Source organism: Corylus avellana, chromosome 10, assembly GCF_965113065.1.
Source record: "Corylus avellana chromosome 10, dhCorAvel1.hap1.2, whole genome shotgun sequence".
Taxonomy (NCBI): domain Eukaryota; kingdom Viridiplantae; phylum Streptophyta; class Magnoliopsida; order Fagales; family Betulaceae; genus Corylus; species Corylus avellana.
Genome location: NC_142499.1, coordinates 20,029,377 through 20,048,768, shown reverse-complemented (window position 1 = coordinate 20,048,768; position 19,392 = coordinate 20,029,377). Strand labels below are relative to the sequence as shown.

Below are 19,392 nucleotides of genomic sequence, written 5' to 3'. Positions count from 1 at the left end.
AATGATGATTGACAAAGGATAAAACAGAGTTGAAAGGAAAAAAGAAAAACGACAAAACATCATAGGAAGCTGTTCTAGGACCTCTGTAAAGCAAAATTATTCTAGAACAACCCCTTTGTGGTTAATGATGTTTTCCACTCCCTTTCTAATGAAATGAAATCCCTGCAGCTTAAAGAATTGAACTCCGGAGGCTATGAGGTTATTTTGGTGACTTCAGGTGCAGTTGGTCTTGGACGCCAAAGGCTTAGATACAGAAGAGTGGCCAACAGCAGGTCCTTACTTTTTTCCTAAAGTATTAGCTTTTTCTACGGTAAATCAAGTTTTGATGCATGGCGACAGAGTTATACTTGAATGAGATGTGACCAGAAATTTGAGCGCAGCATGCATGCAAGCATTGATCTTGATGCCCTTTTTATAGGGACATTTATTCAGATGATATGGATCATTAATTAATTCTGCTATTTTCTTAGATCTAAAATTGTTTGCAGCTTTGCTGATCTCCAAAATCCACAATATGAATTTGATGGAAAGGCTTGTGCAGCTGTTGGGCAGAGCAGTCTCATGGCTATTTATGATACCATGTTCAGCCAGGTATCTATTTTACATTAGAAATGTGTTTTGTTTTGTGCTTTACTTAACACATGCATTAGCAGATTACAAAATATATTGCATTGCCTGCACTTTCTTTTTCCTCCTCTCCCTATGTTTCAGCCACGCACTTCTTGTAAGTGCTAATATGGGATCTTCCATATGCAGCTTGATGTGACCTCTTCTCAACTTCTCGTGACTGATAATGTTTTTAAGAATGAAGCTTTCAGAAAGCAACTTTCTGATACAGTGAACTCATTATTGAATTTGAGGGTTATTCCTGTTTTCAACGAGAATGATGCAGTTAGCACTAGGAAAGCACCATACCAGGTATGCAACTCCTTTGCATTTGCCTCTATTTTTGCATTTGAAATTTCACCGGTATTACTAGGGAATATCTGGTTGGTAGTAAAATTCATCATCTTATTTTTTGATTGCTTCTACTGATTCATAACATAATTTGCTTCTGTTAAATTTTTGCCATTTTTTTTAGGGTTACATAACATCAATCATGTATATTCCCTGCATAACATGTCTTTTATTCTGATTATAAGTATCATTGCAGGATTCTTCTGGTATATTTTGGGACAATGACAGTTTGGCAGGTATATTGGCTTCAGAACTGAAAGCTGACCTTCTTGTTATGTTGAGTGATGTCGAGGGCCTTTATAGTGGTCCCCCGAGTGACCCAAAATCAAAGCTAATCCATACATATATAAAGAAGAAACATCAAGGGGAGATAACATTTGGAGACAAGTCCAGGTTGGGAAGAGGAGGTATGACTGCTAAAGTTGAAGCTGCTGTCTGTGCAGCTGAGGCTGGCATCCCTGTTGTTATTACAAGGTATTATTCTATCATTTGCTTATATACTTAAAAAGTGTGGGCTAAAAATGGTTTTCCTGAAAAATAAAAATCTTCAACATTTATTGTTTTTAGAGCTGAAATGTTATCCAAAAAGCTTAAGTTCATAGGAATAGCTGAATTTAATAATTTAATTTTTATTCTAACACTCTCCCTCACGTGTGACCTCAAATTCCTCCTTAATTAGTGAGGCTCAATACGTGATATATTTAACTGAAATGAAAGATGAATGACAGAGCGAGGATTCGAACTCAGGACGTTTGCTCTAATAGCAAGTTAAATCACCACTTATTTCAAAAGTTTAAACTCATAGGAACGGTTGAAGTAAATCATTTAATTTATATTCTAACAACCGGCAATGAATTATTGGTCCGGTTGTTTATTGTAGGGATCACTAACTGCAACTATTTGTCATGGGGAAATATTTTATTTTCTTCGCTCAGTTACCTACGTACAGGACTTGGCACACTAATAATAGAAGCAGAAAGATAGCATCAATTAATTGAACTGCAGCTAATGTGCAAGAATATATATATACCATCAACTAATCAAGCTTCTGGTTTCTTCAAGATGTTATGTGCTGTTCTTGGTTAATCTAAATGGATATCAAACTTTTTTGAAGTGGTTATGCCACAGACAACATCATAAAAGTACTTCAAGGAGAGCATCTTGGTACTCTTTTTCATAAAGATGCACATTTATGGACTCAAGTTAGAGAGATTGGCGCGCGTGAGATGGCGGTTGCATCACGGGAAAGTTCTAGACGGCTTCAGGTAAGTAACATCTTGTTTACCTCAATGTCGCAAAGCCTGGATAATTTCCACCCCCTTATGAACTGTCTGGATAATTCAATCTGTAGTATATCATGAAAGTAATGCCCGCCTACTTGTTGGGAAGATGTGGTTTCTTTTGGGTTGGAGAAGTGGAGGGGCAAAACTATGAAGGCTTATTTGTGTCGGCTAGTTTTTGCTTCTACAATATATAATATTTGGAAGAATCGTAATGCTTTGAGACATAACAATAAAGAATATCAAGGAAATGATATTCTTTGCAGTGCTGGGGGTATAGATGGGATATTGGTTTAATCTTGTGGGGGCTTTTGTTTTTTGCTTGTATAAGTGTTTTCAGCTTTAGCTAAGTGCTTTAGCTTTTCTTTGTAAAGTGTTTAGTTGTTGGTAAATGAAAGTTACTCATTCATCAAAAAAAATATCATGAAAGTAATTATGTTGACAGCTGAAGTATATTATATTGTATGATTCCTTCACTGCAGGCCTTACAAACTCAAGAAAGGAAGAAAATATTGCTGGACATAGCTGATGCATTGGAGGCAAATGAAAGTTTGATTATGGTTGAGAATGAAGCTGATGTTGCAGCTGCACAGGAGGGAGGATATGAGAAGTCACTAATATCTCGTTTAGCGCTGAAACCTGGGAAGGCAAGCACATATTGCGCTTCAGAGTTTTATTTTGATAATGAACTTGAGTATCAATTTATAATTTTCTTTTATATAATTGTCCACTTGAGTGATGTTCCCTTTTTTTTTTTTAATGTTATCTAATTGTTGAGTCCTTTTATTGTTCAGGTCTCTAGTCTTGCAAAATCAGTTCGCAAAATCGCAGAGATGGAAGAACCCATTGCGCGTGTTTTAAGTAGAGTAGAGGTCAGCTTGCTAGAAATGAGAATCATGCTTTATCTTTTTACCAATATAAGAGCTGGACTCACATTAATTAGCATTTCTGATGCCTGCTTTTGCATACAGATTTCAGACGGGCTTGTCTTAGAGAAAACATCTAGTCCTATGGGTGTTCTCCTGGTTGTTTTTGAGTCTCGACCTGATGCTCTAGTACAGGTGAATATCAAAATCCCTTCATATAAAACTCTGTGGCATCTATTTATTGATAAAGATGTTGAAGATGACCTATATATAAAACACAATATTTTTTATCTGAATGGTTCATTTTGTTTTAAGATGTTTATGGGCCAGAACTTTCACATCGCTTCCCTGAACCTTGAATGATTGGCATGGATGTTCTTGGTAAGGAAGGAATTGCCCTGGATAGGGCGTTTTAGGGTGTGGTGTGTGCCGAGCAAAATTTCTTGTGTCACCCCTTCACTTGGGTAGTTGAATGAATAAAAATGATTTCTCATTTATAAAAGAGGACAAGGGGAAGAGTATTAGAAGAAGAGAGAAGACATGATTGTGCAATAACACTCACCTAAAAAAAGTTTCAAGCTAAAACCTAAAGAGCATGAATTGTTTCCAATACACCAGGAGGAGGAGGATACGGGGTTGTATCCATTCCCTACAATAGTCTTAAAGGGAGGAAATTAATAAAGGTCATTGCTGGGCTTCTATATACCATATGCAGAATTCTCATGTAAGCATGGACTTATAGCAACCCTCTAGAAAATTTTTAAAATTTTTATTCATTATCATCATCACTGTTCATTGTATTATTATTATTATTATTCGTTTGAGCCGGTAAGTGGGGAAGACAAATCTAACACGTGTTATATAGACAAGCTTCAAACTTATCTTATGGCTATAAAGGTTTAATTGTGTGTTTGTGGCATTTCCTTGATGAGTTGACCATTTTCTTTTCTCTAATTATTAATAGATAGCTTCATTAGCCATTAAAAGTGGGAATGGTCTACTGCTTAAAGGAGGAAAAGAAGCCAAGCTCTCAAATGTGACACTGCACAAGGTTTGATTCTTGATTATTTAGGACCTTGGTATTATCCTATTCTCTGTTTCTTTATTTTAGTTATAATTTCACTATTCATTTTCCCTATTCTTCACTTTTATAGGTCATTACTTCAGCAATTCCGGATAGTGTTGGTGAGAAACTTATTGGGCTTGTGACATCAAGAGAGGAGATTCCTGATCTTCTCAAGGTGGATAGTACATTGAATAATGTTGATGGCTCTTTAAAATATATAGGTTTTTACTTATCTTATTTTGTCACAGCTGGACGATGTGATAGATCTTGTAATCCCAAGAGGCAGCAATAAGCTTGTTTCTGAAATTAAGAGTTTGACAAAAATTCCTGTTCTTGGTCATGCTGGTAAGAGGAATAAAATGACTAATTTATTTAAAAGAAGAGAGCTTCGAGTAAAGTTGCTATTTTTACTATGCAGATGGCGTTTGTCATATTTATGTTGACAAGTTGGCTAATATGGATATGGCAAAACGCATTATTCATGATGCAAAGATAGATTATCCCGCAGCCTGTAATGCAATGGTATTTTCAAATTTTCAATTTACTTTCCATGTGATTCAATGTCTTTGTTTGTTGATCTGTTTCTAAATGTTTGTAATGGTTCCGGTTCTTATTATAGAATAATCTTCGGTAAAATTTTGATCTATCAGTCTCTTGGATTTGTGTGCTGTTCTATTCTCAGGAAACACTTCTTGTACACAAAGATGTAGTACAGAACGGTGGGCTCAATGAACTTATTATGGAACTCCAATCTGAAGGTATGGCCTTGTCTCTTTGAAAACTGCGTTTAAGTTAGACACAATATCTCTTTGATAGCTTCTCATGGTGGTTGAACAATTTCCATAGAATGGTTTCATTAATTAAATTTATTGAATCAATGGATATTTTCGTTTGCATAAGGAAGTTGGATGTAAAAGTTCCAAAAGATATTGCAGGGGGACCTCTACTAATGTAAGTTCATCTGTTGCAGATGTTAGTCTAATTGGTGGACCAAGAGCTAGCACTTTCTTAAATATTTCTGAGGCAAGTTCGTTGCATCATGAGTACAGCTCAATGGCTTGCACAATTGAAATAGTAGATGATGTGTATGCTGCCATTGAACACATACATCAACACGGAAGGCATGCTACAATCACTTGGATTTTTTTCATTTTCTTTTGTTTCTGTTTGTTCATATTTTTTAGGTGAAAGTTTTACTGAGTGATTCTCTAATTATCTTCTCTACCCTTCCATATGTTGTAGTGCTCATACTGAGTGCATCGTCACAGAAGATACTGAAGCTGCTGAAACTTTCCTAAATCAAGTTGACAGGTAGTCTTGCTTCTTGCCAGCATATCAGCTTATGGTATAAAGAGAAATTTTCTGGTGGATGATATGATAACCATACAATAATTTTGACTTTAATTGTTGCACTCACTGTCTGTGTTAACAGCGCTGCAGTATTCCATAATGCAAGTACACGATTCTGTGATGGAGCACGCTTTGGACTTGGCGCAGAGGTATGGGATATTCCAACTGTCATGTTGTCAGTACCAATGTTCTTGATATTGTTCCCTTTTAATCTGTTTTTGGTTCTGTTTCATTGCTGAGCAGGTTGGTGTAAGTACGAGCAGGATTCATGCTCGAGGTCCCGTGGGGCTAGAAGGACTGTTAACGACACGATGGTATGCGAATTCTGCCTGAATTTTCTTACTACTTCAATTGACTGACATGAGTTACTATTTTCATGATATGATCGGACATCAAAGAGTAATTCTAGAAGTCGCTTTTGTATTCTTCTTGTGTCGCTCCAAAAATGTAGTGGCTTTTAAAATCACAGTTTGATGAAAATTCAATAATGATCTATCAAAAACTCAATAATAATTTGTTTAAAGCCACGTCATTTCGGGAGAGACACAAGAGACACTCATTTGTCACACCCATGTCACACCAATGATTAATCCTTTTTTACTATAAATCCAGGCTTTTGAGAGGACATGGGCAGGTGGTTGACGGCGATAAAGGGGTTAATTACACACACAAGATTCTCCCTCTATAATTCTGTTTTGCAGTAACAGATCAATCAGAGACTAATTTGTTGCTGTTTACCTTCTCATGCCTAGTATTAGCCTCCTGAGATCCTACGTATTATACTATGATGCAAGATTTTGTTTTCCCCATGTCTAGATTCTATTCACGTTGATTACTTTTGGCACAAACCTCTTATAACTCTCCCTTTTTAGTTGAATGATTCTTCATAGTGGTTGAAATTTTGCTTGAAGCCATTTGAATAAATGGGATTTAAATTGAAGTTCTGATACATGATAAATAAACCGGCCTTGTAGCCTTGTTTTGCCTGGACTTGCAGCAACAAGACTGCCACATTTTGATTGCCCAAGTGAAAATGAGAGATGGTTTTATCATCTCATATTTCACCATCCCACAGTTCTTGGAGGCTTTTGTAAGGACTGAGGGTCTCGTGGATTGCCATATCCCCTCGGAGGAGCCTTTGCTGCATCACAAACCAGTAAGATATGCCTTAATATATTGTATATATGATTGTAAGCACGAATGCCCGCGAACACATGCACTGCTTTTTGAAGCAAATATACCTGGAAGATTGCTGATAATTTTGAGAAGAGCTCTGGAGGAATGAGCCAGTCGAATAACATCAAATTGTCCTTGATCCTAGATTCATTTACACTCTTTGGTAGGACACTGTGACCGCTCTGGATGCCCCAGCGCAGGGCCACTTGTGCTGGTGACTTGTTAAGCTTTTCACCAATTTCAATCAGTGTTGGTTCCTTCAAGACTTCCCCTTTTATCCATGACCCTGGAGATCCCAGTGGAGAATAGGCCTGAAAAAGAGCAATTGGTTTAACATGAGTCTCAGCCTGCACATTTTGTTGAAACAATTTTCAAAACTAGCATATATATATATATATATATATATATATATATATATATATATATATATATATTTATATATATAGTTTGTGGTTTGAAAATGTCTTAAATGGAAGGTTTTTTAAGAGCCTCGACAAAAGAGAGCGGCCTATTTCCTTTTTTTCCCATGTGGGACTTCTTCCAAGGCTCTTCACATTCACAAACCACAAATTTTGAAAACTATTTGAATACATTTTGCTAAAATACCAAAGTGGGTGGTGAATATGGTTATGGAAAGTATACTGAGAGATGAACGCCGGTTGATTTGCACAAATTGTGAAGTGCAGGCTGCTGCCAGACAGGGTGGCATTCCACCTGATTAACTGCAGGTGGAACTTTTGCATATTTGAGCAAGTCCTGCAGCTTCTTCGTTGAGAAGTTGCTGACTCCAATGGCACGTGCCAGGCCGGAAGCGTAAAGACCCTCCATTGCATTCCATGTCTCTGGAAGACACAGGGGAGCCATGATTTCAGGAGAGATCCCACGTGAGCCTGGCTTTGTCCTAATTGGCCAATGCATCTGTTGCAAAACATCATACATTCCAAAATCATTTCAGATGCTCTTATTTTTGCACTTCTAGCTTTCAATTTAGGAAACATACAAGATACAGATCAATGTATTCAAGTTGTAGATCTTCCAAACTCTTGCTCAAAGCCTTCGAGACGTCTTCTGGAGAATGATTACTACACCTGCATGTGTTAAAGTAATTTAGACTCAGCAGAGCCGAGGCAATAGTCTTTTGACAGACCAATCAAAATTCACCCCAGCTGAACTAATCATGAGATGAAATGGATACCAAAGCTTAGATGTGATAAATATCTCACTACGCTGCACTACCCCGGAGGAAAATAGTTCCTTCAGTGCCACGCCTACCTGCATCACACCATTGATGCGTTAAAACCCCATGGCAATCAAAGAAAGCTGATGAAATTGACAGCCAAAACGATCTATTCAAAATTAGAAAGGAAAGAGTACCTCTTTCTCATTGTCGTAGACACTAGCACAGTCGATATGCCTGTAACCAGCCTACACAAAATTGGAGCATATTCTCTGAGCAAATAAATTTAGAAAAAAAAAAAAAATATATATATATATATATATATATATATATATATATATATGAAATTGTGTAATTGCAATGACAACCTTGACTGCGGCAACGACAGCTTCACCGACAACACCTGAAGGAGCTTTCCATGTTCCGAGACCAACAGATGGAATCTTGGCTCCGTTATTGAGTTCAAAATACAAAGGCCCATGTCTAGCTTTTAGGTCCATATTCTTCTACAGAAATAGCCTAGTAAACCATGATAAACAGCAATGCTAACTTCAAAAAGAAACAAGAAAAAAAAAACAAAAACAAACAAACAAATTTCTCACAACAATACGGGTAACCTGTACTTGCAAATGCAGTTAATTCAAGAATAAGAGGCGCATGATGAATTGAATAAAGAAATAATGGCTAAAGAAAAGAATGATATCGACCATACCTCTTGCAAACAGAGGATTGAGAGAGACAGACAGATTTTAGATGGTGAATAAGTAGGATGTTTTTGTGGCCAACTCACGCCCCACGTTATTCTTGGAAATGCTTGAGTAACGTTTAATCTAGAGGTTTCACGGCAAAAGAATAGGATCCATCTACGAGGAAACGTTTTCTTTTATTGGAAACTTACCAAAATGCGTTGAATTTGTCATAATTAATGTTTACTTTTCGTGAAAAAAGTAGTTGATAAGTTCGAAAATGGAAAAAAAATCTTCCTCAGCTTTTAAAAAGTTCACGTGATTAAATACATATAAATTTAATAAACTGTCTTGAAAATCCCTTTACGGTGGATAGACCACCTTAACATCAGCTCCATCTTCACGCAGGATGTCTTGGCATTACTAGATTCCCAAGCACGCTTTTATTTTGTAAAAGACAGTTTATCAACTGGTGAGAAGTTGCTGAAATGGGGCTTCAAGAGAGATGTGTGTGTTCCACATAAGCACCATTGTGTAGACCGAGTTGGGGCGCGGCAGTATATGCAGAGGAATGACATCAAACATAGTAATTCAATTACATTAGAAGAAAAAGTCTTGCAGAGTATTTTATGGAAGAGAAATGCAATATGCACTCCAAATTCCACACTTTCAAGTGTACACTTCATGACATAATTGTGAAAATCACCATTGGATCTAAATTCCAATAATAATTCATCCAAAATTCAATAATAATTCACTGTCACATTAAAGAGCGTGCACTAACATTTTTCTTGTATGGAAAGTTACAACTCAGGTTATGACAAAAAGGGGTTTAAGAAGACAAAGGAAAATTTGGAGTTATGCTGCAGTTGAGGGATTCTTGACTTAGTGGAAGACTGAGGTAACTAATCAAAGAACAGCGTCTTTGATTTTGCAAGCATAAGCGTTTTTGGCTTCTACCCAAAAAATAAAACAAGTCCGCAGGCTAAAAGAAAGATAAAACTCCGCAAAATATTTGAGAGAAACTTCTCTGATTTGATAATAATTCAATTGATTGAGTTTTACATAATAAGCTAGCCTATTTATAAAAGATAAATACTTGTGGAAAAAGTAAACTTAATCTTAGTAATAATAGTAAACGTAATCCTAGTAACAATAGTAAACCTAATCTTATAAGGAAAAGAAAATAATTAAAGCAAACCTAACCCTATTAAAGAAAGGAAGTAAAGTCCTAATAAAATAAAATAAAATTGACAATCAGCGGGAATCGTGATAATCTTTCCTTTTGTACTTCCATTGTCTGAAAGCGGGTAAAATTCTGATCAAGCGGCACTCCTCCAATATTATTTTTGATATTTTCTTTATTTTCATTTTACTGAAAATAATATCGTCCTACATTAGACACCTCCACTTGAAAAAAACTCGTCATCGAGTTTTCTTTGGGACATGGCACGTGCAGCTCGTCCGAAAAAAGGTATTTGGAGAAATCTACATAGATAGCACCAAGACACGATTTTTCCTTTTCGTTTACTTCCAGAAAAACTCCTTCAACGATTTATTCATGAATGTCATCTTCAACTTCACCGTTTTCTTCAAAAGAATCGTGGTGATCATGATGAATTGTACCTGTGGTGGAGGAGGCAATAGCTGTTCTTCCATTGATGTAGTCATTGGAACCAATGATTGTGGATGCAAATATTTTTTCTCTGATAGCAACTCCACTTTTTTAACCAAATTAACAGCTTCCACATCTCTTTCACCATAATTAATATTCTCTTCACAGGCGGAGTGAATATTTGAAGATTTATGAATATGGTTACGGACAGTTTGAATGTGAATTACATCATCGTCAAAGAACCTATCAACATATGAAAACTAAACAGGTTTCACTCAAATCCCATAGTCATCTTTGGCATCATTGTCCCTGTGATTCCAATGGGAACCCATATGCATGCATTCCAACGTCTCCCGCATCTCCTGTTACCTAGCGTGCATAGTCTGCTTGAACTCTTGGAATTCAGTTCTCTGATCGCTTGATGTATTGTTGGTAGTTGGATCTCGAAACAACATCTCTCTCACGACTCGAGTTATGACAAAAAAGGGGGTTTAAGAAGACAAAGGAAAACTTGGAGTTGTGCTGCATTTGGGGGATTCTAGATTCTAGGGGTGCAAAGGCGGGCGGTTAAAAACCGCCCGCTAACCGTTAACCGCTATAACCGCCAACCGCCTAACCGTCTAACCGCATTAACCGCTAACCGCCTAACCGCCATAACCGCCTAGCGGTTAACGGTTAGCGGTTATTGGGTCTACTAACCGTAACCGCTAACCGCTAACCGCCTTTTTATATAATATATTTTTATAATTATAATTATAAAAATATTTATACATATAACATAATCACTTGATCATTAAATCACAATTTTTTTAAAAAATAATTAAATCACAATTTGAGTATTAATATATTATCACTATAATTTATATAATTATATCATATAATCACTTGATCATTAAATCACAATTTTTTTAAAAAAATAATTAAATCACAATTTGAGTATTAATATATTATCACTATAATTTATATGATTATATCACATGAGATTGATTATTAAATCATTTGATTATATAATAACAAATTATACATATATAATATGACTTAACTCATAAATATACTAATTCATACTAATACAACAATTAAATATCTAGAGACTTATTTCCAATGTATGTTATAAACCTATAAGTTTATATAAGTCTACATATGTATATGAATAATATAAATGTATAATATCAATAGTTAATCATATGATTCAATGACAATTTAAATACTTTATTCAAGACTTCAAGTGAATCATATTATTAATGTACAATGATGATATGATTCGTATAATATCAAATTAAGTAATTGACATTGGATTAAACAATGACCAATGTGTTACTTATAAACATAATTTAAGTATTAATGTATTATCATTATAATTTTAGTAATTTATATATTATCACTATAATTGATATGATTATATCACATGATGACTTGATCATTAAATCATATGATTATATAATAATAAATAATACATATATAATATGACATAACTCATAAGTCATAAGTCTACAAGTTAATCATATGATTCATGTACAATGATAATCACAATTGATTCAATTGAATTAAACAATATGTTACTTATAACTACAAGTCTACAATTTAATTAAAGCATTATTAGATACTTTAGGAATTTAGGATTTAGGAGTTTGAACATTACCATTTATCATTAGATATTAAGTTCAATTCAAAGAAAAAAGATTATAAGTAAATATGATTAGAATTTAAATAATTAATCATATGAATCATATGATATAATTTAATGAGACTATATGATTATATAATATCAAATTAAGTAATTAACACTAGATTCAAGAATGTGTTACTTATAATCACAATTGAAGTATTAATGTATTTTTTGAACATTTTTTAGAAAAAGAAATTTAACCATTTTTTGAAAGAAAAAAAAAAAAGAAAATTAACAATTTTGAACAATTTTGAATCATATATATATATATATATAATTGCTTATAGTTATATTATATGCATATTGAATAATATAAATGTATAAGATAAATATTTAACTATATGATCCAATTACAATTCCAATACTTAATCAATTATTCATGTACAATGACAATGACAATGTGATTCATATAATATCAAATTAAGTAATTGACATTGGATTAAACAATGTGTTACTTATAACTACAATTGAAGTATTTTTGTTTGTTTGTAAGTTTATAAGATTAACACTTAATCATATGATCCAATGACAATTCAAATATTTATAGCAATTGGGCCCAAGAAGATATTAAAAATACAAGAAAAAAAATGAGGGTAAAAAAAAGCCCAAAAAGCCCAAAAAAAAAGCCCAATTTTAAAAAAGCGGTTAGCGGGCGGTTATCTATTTCACTAACCGCTAACCGGCCACTAACCGCTAACCGCTAACCGCTAGGCGGTTAGCGGTTGCGGTTAGTGAAATTTACTAACCGCTAGGGCGGTTACGGTTAGCGGTTATTGCCACTAACCGCTAACCGTAACCGCCTTTGCACCCCTACTAGATTCTTTCAAAATAGGCAAAGGCTTTTTTTTTTGTATTAAAAATAGGCAGAGTTGAGTTGGAGTTTTTGTTGCATGTGTTCTTAGATGATTTGTGCAGGAGGTTTTTAGTGGGAATTAACACCATTGAAAAAAATATTTTTCCAGCTTTGCCTTTCTTTTGCTTGTATTCTGTTTGCTAGTTTGGCTATTTGTTGGGTACTGTTTGAGCATTTATAATTGGCTCTTTATATTTAGTTTTTGTCTAAAAATCTAATAAAACTCATAAAAACACCCATTTAACAGCTCCTTCTTTACTTTATATTTAACTCTTGTCATAGTCTCATAGATACTCCCTACATTCCAAGAGTCAAAAAGCTAGCATTACATGATTTTTTAAGCTTATTTTTACCCTCTCCTCTCTTGATTGGTTTAAAACTAATAAAATAATAATAATGAACTAAAATATGGAGTTTAGTACTTTAGTTCAATATTGATTGGTATAGAGAGTTTAATGTTTTGCTCATTTTAAAAGTGGCTCTCTAAATTTAATAAAGTGAATTTTTCTTTTCAAATTTAATTTTTATTTGAAGAGTCCATTATGAATGCTCTTATGTAGCTAGTGTTCGAGTGGGAGCTGGAGAGATTTGTAAAGTGTTTTTTCATTAGTAAAAAGCTTATCGTTCATCCAAAAAAACAAATTAAAAAGAAAACCCCTTTAAAGGCAAGAAAAGCCCACTACCGTAAATATACACAAATAAAGAGTGGGCAGCGGGAATAGCAAATTTCGCACCAAAAAGTGAATGGCCTGCCAATATAAAGAGTACATACCATTAATTTTCACGATACATTTGGATTTATCTAAAACAATTGCTGTCTTTCAAATCCCAAAACAGGAAGAATGCTGCAACAGCCGATCTTTTAGTCACTAGAACAGCTGCTTCATGCAGCCATGAACATTTCACTACGAAATAAACTTTAGGTCACTGTGTTTTGGCCTGTTATTGTCCCACAGGGACTCAAAATTATCAAGAAAGCCATGTTTTGGAGGGTTCAATTCACTCGACCTAGCATCGTTTCTCATAATTTATAGGTATAATCCTCCTCCCTTAACATGATACAAGTACAGCAGTCAGCAGATGAAATCTCAAAGAAGCAAAAGCCTTCAGCCCTCCCAAGACCATAAGATTGAAAGGAATTGTAAATGAAGTCACTTCTCAACGAAACTCTTGATGTTCTTCAACCACAAAAGATACTCCTTACTGTCCTTTTTGCGCATGTACTCACCCAAGAAACTGGCCGTTCTGGAATTGATTCCTCGATATTCAAGATATTTGTGGAAAGCCTTCTGCAAGTTTTCATCCAAATCACTGGCGCCAAAAAAAAGTTCAGATAACGAATAAAAATGATTACCAAGAAGTTGACGAGAGATCAAAAATGTGATAGGTTAGGACAAGCTTACTTAAATTCAGGACCTTCATATGCAAGCTGATCTTCAGAAACTTCTGGCTGCTTAATTGCCAAGCTATCAATGCAAATCTCACATTTCGAAGCTGTGACACCGAACTGCAAAGACATTCCACTTTCTTTGGTGATAGTCACCAACAAAGGAGTCGTCTCAATATCACCTTTTTCATCATCCTCATCACCATCCTCTTCCTCTTCCTCATCCTCAGTTCCAATTTGAGGGATGTCAGCTTCAACCTTGATGATTTCGTCTTCGAAACTTCTAGTAAGTAATACAGTTCTTTCTCCAGGTCTGTCTTCAATTTGAAAAGGGAATCCTACGGGCTGTCCATCCTGAAAATAAAAAGGCATGGACATCAACAGATCATCAATACAAGAACATATATTCAACCTGAACAACCCCAACCCCACAGGGGCGGAAAAACCAAACTTTTTTCTCTGCTTCTTGCGTGCAACTTTTAAAGCTAGATAATAGGCATAAGAATATAAGAGAATGAGACTACAAAATTTGAAAACTTGATTTGATTGACTTAAATCAAAGAACAAAAAGGAAAAATTTATCCTTCATGTGATTTTGGAGTGGCATGTCAAACATGATTAACAAAAAGGTGCCCGATACATGCATTACTAATAGATAATTGGCACTAAAGTCAACAAGTAAATCAAGCAAAAACTGCAGCCGTGCTATATCCCAAAACCAATTCAAAATGGTAAACTTAAAGAGCAAAAGGAATGACATAAACAGAATTAGCAGAACTACAGAGTACAAAACTCTCAAGTATGCTGGGTAGGCCAAATAGCAGAAAAGCATGCAATAGGATAGGTAGAATTTGACAAATCCAAAAAATAAACAGGGTTTCATTTTGGGCCTAGTTCATACACCAAGAAGAAAAAAACACAATTCCAAAGTAATTCTTGATTCAAGATAGAACCGAAAACTCACAGAATTAAACATTTCCTGTTGGCTTAGAATAAAAATACTAATTTACAGTCAAAATTCCTCCAGCATGGGTCCTAATGGCCTCCGTTTGATCGGTCGCAATTTGAAAATAAAGTAATAGAAATCCAGTTTTTTTCATTACCTTGGCAACTATATAGCATACAAAAAAGTAACCTGCATACCCAACTGAACTGCGAAAATGAGCAAATTTTTGCTCAGGCCCTAAAATATCTAGTGCCTGTTTTGTTCCTAAAACAAGTTACTGCGTTCGCAAATGGAAGTTTGGAGCTTTAAATAGGCAAAAAAAAAAAAAAAGATCTTTGAAGCTTTTAAAATAAACAATCTTCAGAGAAATATTAACCACAGCCAAACACGCCCTTCAACTTTTATGAAATACCAGCAATAAACAATAAGTGACTAGTATATTTACCCAATGCTCAGATGATTAAAGAGAGAAAGGAATGACATAAACAGAATTAGCGAAAAGCAGAGAAGAAACGCAAAGAAAACTCACGGCTGACCAAATGAAACCCAAGGTTGATTCTGTCATTTTATTAGGAGTATCCTCGGCGCATTTGATCTCGGACTCAAGGACCCGAATAAGGCTCTTATCGGTGCTCGCCGAGCAGAAGCGCAGAGTCGGGACGAAGCTTCTCCGGCTCAGCGCGCGGGCCTTCTCGGCGGTGTGAACGCCAGTGACCACGCAGCGGAAGGCTCTCGGAGACCCGACGGCTCGGGTCGCGAGAGGAAGTACAGATGAGGAGACCCTGCGGAGCATGGAATACGACGCCATTTGCGCTTCGGCTTCTCGTCAGGGTTTTGGAAGAGGGTTTTGGTGCTGTAGCGTAATACAATTGTTACTTATATTCGTTTTAGTGCTATTGGGCCTTTATGCGGGCCTCGTGGAGTCACAATTAATTATCTTTCTTATTATAAGCGACTCAGGAAAACCCCCCCTTTAATCTGACTAAGAAGTAAGGCCCATTGTATAAAAAGAGAAAAAAAGGCCCAGAAACGGCTCCAATTAGGCATTCCGCATTCATCAATCAAATAGGTAAAAATTGATTACAATGTCAAAGATATAATTTGAAATCTTAACAACTCAAAATATTATCTATGAGATATACAATAACCTCTCGAGCTATTATAAGATAATAAATATGAAATGTCACAATCTCAAATAATTTCAAATCGACGCTATTTTACCTGATCATCAAGCAATACTAGCTCAGCTGGAAATGAAATTTTCTCGGAAAATGCTAATGTTCTGTTTGGCTGCAGAGAAAATGAAAGAAAAGAAACTGCAAACACATCACATTGTTAACAATCAATTATTTTCTTCTTAATTAAAAGCTCCAGGTTTAGTTTATTCTAATTTTAGTAGGAATTAAAATCTAATCATAAAAGGTAATAAGCAATCAAATGTTCACAAAAGTGTCGGTAAAATTAATCTCTTTGGGTCTATTTGGCTTCTGAGCAAATGATGGAAAGCAAAGAATTGAAATTTTGAAATATCGGCTCCGGTAAGGTGAAGTTCCATATTTCAGAAAGCACCGCGACATAAATGATAAAACATACAATTCAAAAATCCACCTTCTCTCACTTTTCCTTCGTTTCCTCACCAACCAAACAGATTTCATTCTAAAGAATCGGGTTGGGGGCATTTGGGAGAAGGAATCACCATAAGTGATCACGTGCAGGTCACGTGATCCCAATTCCGTCAAATAAGACGGCATTGACTAACGGAGAGGCGGAATTGAAAAAATTTTAAACTTTTAGGAGTGCATTGCAAACATTGAAACATTGGGAATCAAATTGAAAATCAGCTCAAACTTTGGGGGAGTAAAGTGTACTTTTCCCAACAATCAAATTGAGCAAAATGCTCCGTACAATGCCAAAGATATAATTTAAAATCTTCACTACTAAAACATTATCTATGACATACACAATAGCCTCTCGAGCTATTATAAGACAATATATATATATAAAAAGTCACAATCTCAAACAATTTTCAAATCTACAGCAAATTCCGACGAATCAAGTCTTTATCCGTTACTAGGTCTTTGATCCTCTGACTTTTAAAAAAAAAAACAAAAAAAAAAATCTCCGCTACTAGTGCTTTATCAATCGCAATTCTCTTCGCTGCCTTTACCATAGTAACATTTCTTTTTTATGCTTGGATAACTCCTTTGTCATTGGTCTATGGTTTGCTCTCAGAAAATGAACCACAAAAAAATAAAAGACCGACCAAAAACCAATTCCATTATTCTTAAGAATTCATGAAAACAAAACTTAAGAAAACGAATAAAACTCCACCCTATAGATCGCTACTAAAAGCAGATCTAGTGCGAATATATTCTTATTTAAAAACAATGAAAATAGAATAACAAAACCCAATACACCCTCACACGTTCCACACGCCGCCGACCAGTCACGTGCCGCTAGAAAGCACCCCGAGAACCATTGACACATGCGCCCTAGTCGATCTATGGTGGAGGCGGGAAAAATGAGGGGCAAGGGAGAAGGAGAAAAGGGGCAGGGAGAAGGGAGTCGTAACTCTCTCCCCCCACTCTGCTATTATCTCTCTATGTGGTTTTCTTTATAGGGTTTGACGATAGTTTTAAAAAAGTGATATGTGTTTTTGAAGCAAGTATATGAGAAACACATACTATAAATAACATAAATTTTCTCCAAACCAGTTAAAAGAAATATCCTCCACCCATTTAAAATAGTGTCAACTGGAGTAATTCTAGAAGGCCTATTTGTGTCCTACTTGTGTCTTACTAAGAATGATGTGGCTATTAAAATCACTCTTTGATCAAAATTCAATAATGATCAATCACAAGTCCAATAGTGATTTTAATAGCCACATCATTCTTAGTAGGACACAAGTAGGCCATATAGAATTACTCGTGTCAACTGCCAAGTGTCTATAAAAATTTAAAAGGCATATTAAATTTGGAAAATGATAAATGAAATTGAGAATATTCGTTAAGTGCATTTAGGAGTACAAACTTGTCCAACAAATTTACCCCCCAAAAGAAAAGGACAATATTACCCTCCTAAATGCACTAAATAGATACTCTCCATTTCATTTGAAATAGAGATGATCCATTTCCATTAAATTTAGTTTAAGTTAGTAAACTGCTATTAATGAAGTTAATAATTTAATGTGCAATTTTTATGGTACTATATGATACAAATTTTCTTCTTCAAATCAAAGCTTTTAAAAAAGAAAGATTCCATTTGTTAATATGTTTTGGGTAATATTTTTAATTTTTTTTTATTTTAAAAAAAATGTTTTGATGTGGCAAAATTAAAAGGGAAAATGGTAGTCGATAATCCCAACTAAATGGTCAATGAGTCCAACCAAAGCCCAATGAAAGAAAGTGCTACTATTCGGGCACATGGCTCAAAATAAGGAGCACCTCAATGTCCTCTCCAGTCCAAATGAACCGGAGGGGAATTGGTTCTCTTTAGCATTTTTTGGACAATTTTGCCCATACTTTAACAAGAACTAACTCCCTTTCAGTCCATTTGAACCGTTGAAGATCTAAATGCCCCAATTTTCTTACTACAATTGACTGACATGAGTTATCAAAGAGTAATTCACGCCGCTCCATCTTCACGCAGGATGTCTTGGCATTACTAGATTCCCAAGCATGCTTTTATTTTGTAAAATAAAGTTCATCAATACGTGAGAAGTTGCTGAAATAGGGATTCAAGGGAGATGTGTGTGTTCCACATAAGCACCATTGTATAGACTGAGTTGGGGTGCTGCAGTAATGACATCAAACATAGTAATTCAATTAGATCAGAAGAAAAAGTCTTGCAGAGTATTTTATGGAAGAGAAATGCAACATGCACTCCAAATTCCACACTTTTAAGTGTACACTCCATGACATAATTGTGAAAATCACTATTGGATCTAAATTTCAATAATAATTCATCCAAAATTCAATAATAACTCACTGCCGCATTACAAGAGTGTGCATTAACATTTTTCTTCTATGGAAAGTTACAACTCGGGTTATGACAAAAGGGGGGTTTAAGAAGACAAAGGAAAATTTGGAGTTATGTGCAGTTGGGGGATTCTAGATCAGATTCTTTCAAAATAGGCTAAAGTTTTTTTTTTGGGTATTAAAAATAGGCAAAGTTGAGTTGGTGTTTTTTTTTTTTGGGTGGCATGTGTTATTATATGTTTTGTGCAGGAGGTTTTTAGTGGGAATTTGCACCACTGAAAAAAATATTTTTCCAGCTTTGGCTTTCTTTTGTACTCTATTTGTTGGTTTGGGGTATTTGTTAGGTACTAATAGAACATTTACAATTGACTCTTTATAATTAGCTTTTAT

At 35.1% G+C, this 19,392-nt stretch overlaps 3 protein-coding genes across 3 annotated transcripts; 1 reads left to right on the top strand and 2 right to left on the bottom strand.

The window, feature by feature from the left end:
* The first annotated feature begins 514 nt into the window (after window positions 1-514).
* LOC132191363 (delta-1-pyrroline-5-carboxylate synthase-like) lies at window positions 515-6,222 on the top strand. The gene is made up of 17 exons (XM_059606330.2): window positions 515-591; window positions 757-918; window positions 1,154-1,431; window positions 2,072-2,222; window positions 2,720-2,884; window positions 3,032-3,109; window positions 3,209-3,298; window positions 4,068-4,154; window positions 4,258-4,344; window positions 4,418-4,514; window positions 4,588-4,691; window positions 4,852-4,927; window positions 5,140-5,290; window positions 5,412-5,480; window positions 5,602-5,668; window positions 5,763-5,833; window positions 6,132-6,222. Exons 1-17 carry the CDS (start codon window positions 562-564, stop codon window positions 6,205-6,207), a joined length of 1,839 nt encoding a protein of 612 aa, XP_059462313.2. The 5' UTR covers window positions 515-561; the 3' UTR covers window positions 6,208-6,222.
* A 351-nt stretch (window positions 6,223-6,573) lies between these two features.
* On the bottom strand, window positions 6,574-8,663 carry LOC132191364 (NADPH-dependent aldo-keto reductase, chloroplastic). The gene is made up of 8 exons (XM_059606331.2): window positions 8,585-8,663; window positions 8,241-8,391; window positions 8,070-8,120; window positions 7,891-7,967; window positions 7,696-7,783; window positions 7,338-7,613; window positions 6,761-7,006; window positions 6,574-6,660 (listed from the first exon to the last, which is right to left on the bottom strand). The coding sequence occupies exons 2-8, from the start codon at window positions 8,370-8,372 to the stop codon at window positions 6,574-6,576; spliced, it is 957 nt and encodes a 318-aa protein (XP_059462314.2). The 5' UTR covers window positions 8,373-8,391; window positions 8,585-8,663.
* Window positions 8,664-13,437: 4,774 nt separating this feature from the next.
* Window positions 13,438-15,857, bottom strand: LOC132192333 (uncharacterized protein At2g39795, mitochondrial). The gene is made up of 3 exons (XM_059607634.2): window positions 15,555-15,857; window positions 14,096-14,433; window positions 13,438-14,003 (listed from the first exon to the last, which is right to left on the bottom strand). The coding sequence occupies exons 1-3, from the start codon at window positions 15,831-15,833 to the stop codon at window positions 13,844-13,846; spliced, it is 777 nt and encodes a 258-aa protein (XP_059463617.2). The 5' UTR covers window positions 15,834-15,857; the 3' UTR covers window positions 13,438-13,843.
* Window positions 15,858-19,392: the final 3,535 nt, after the last annotated feature.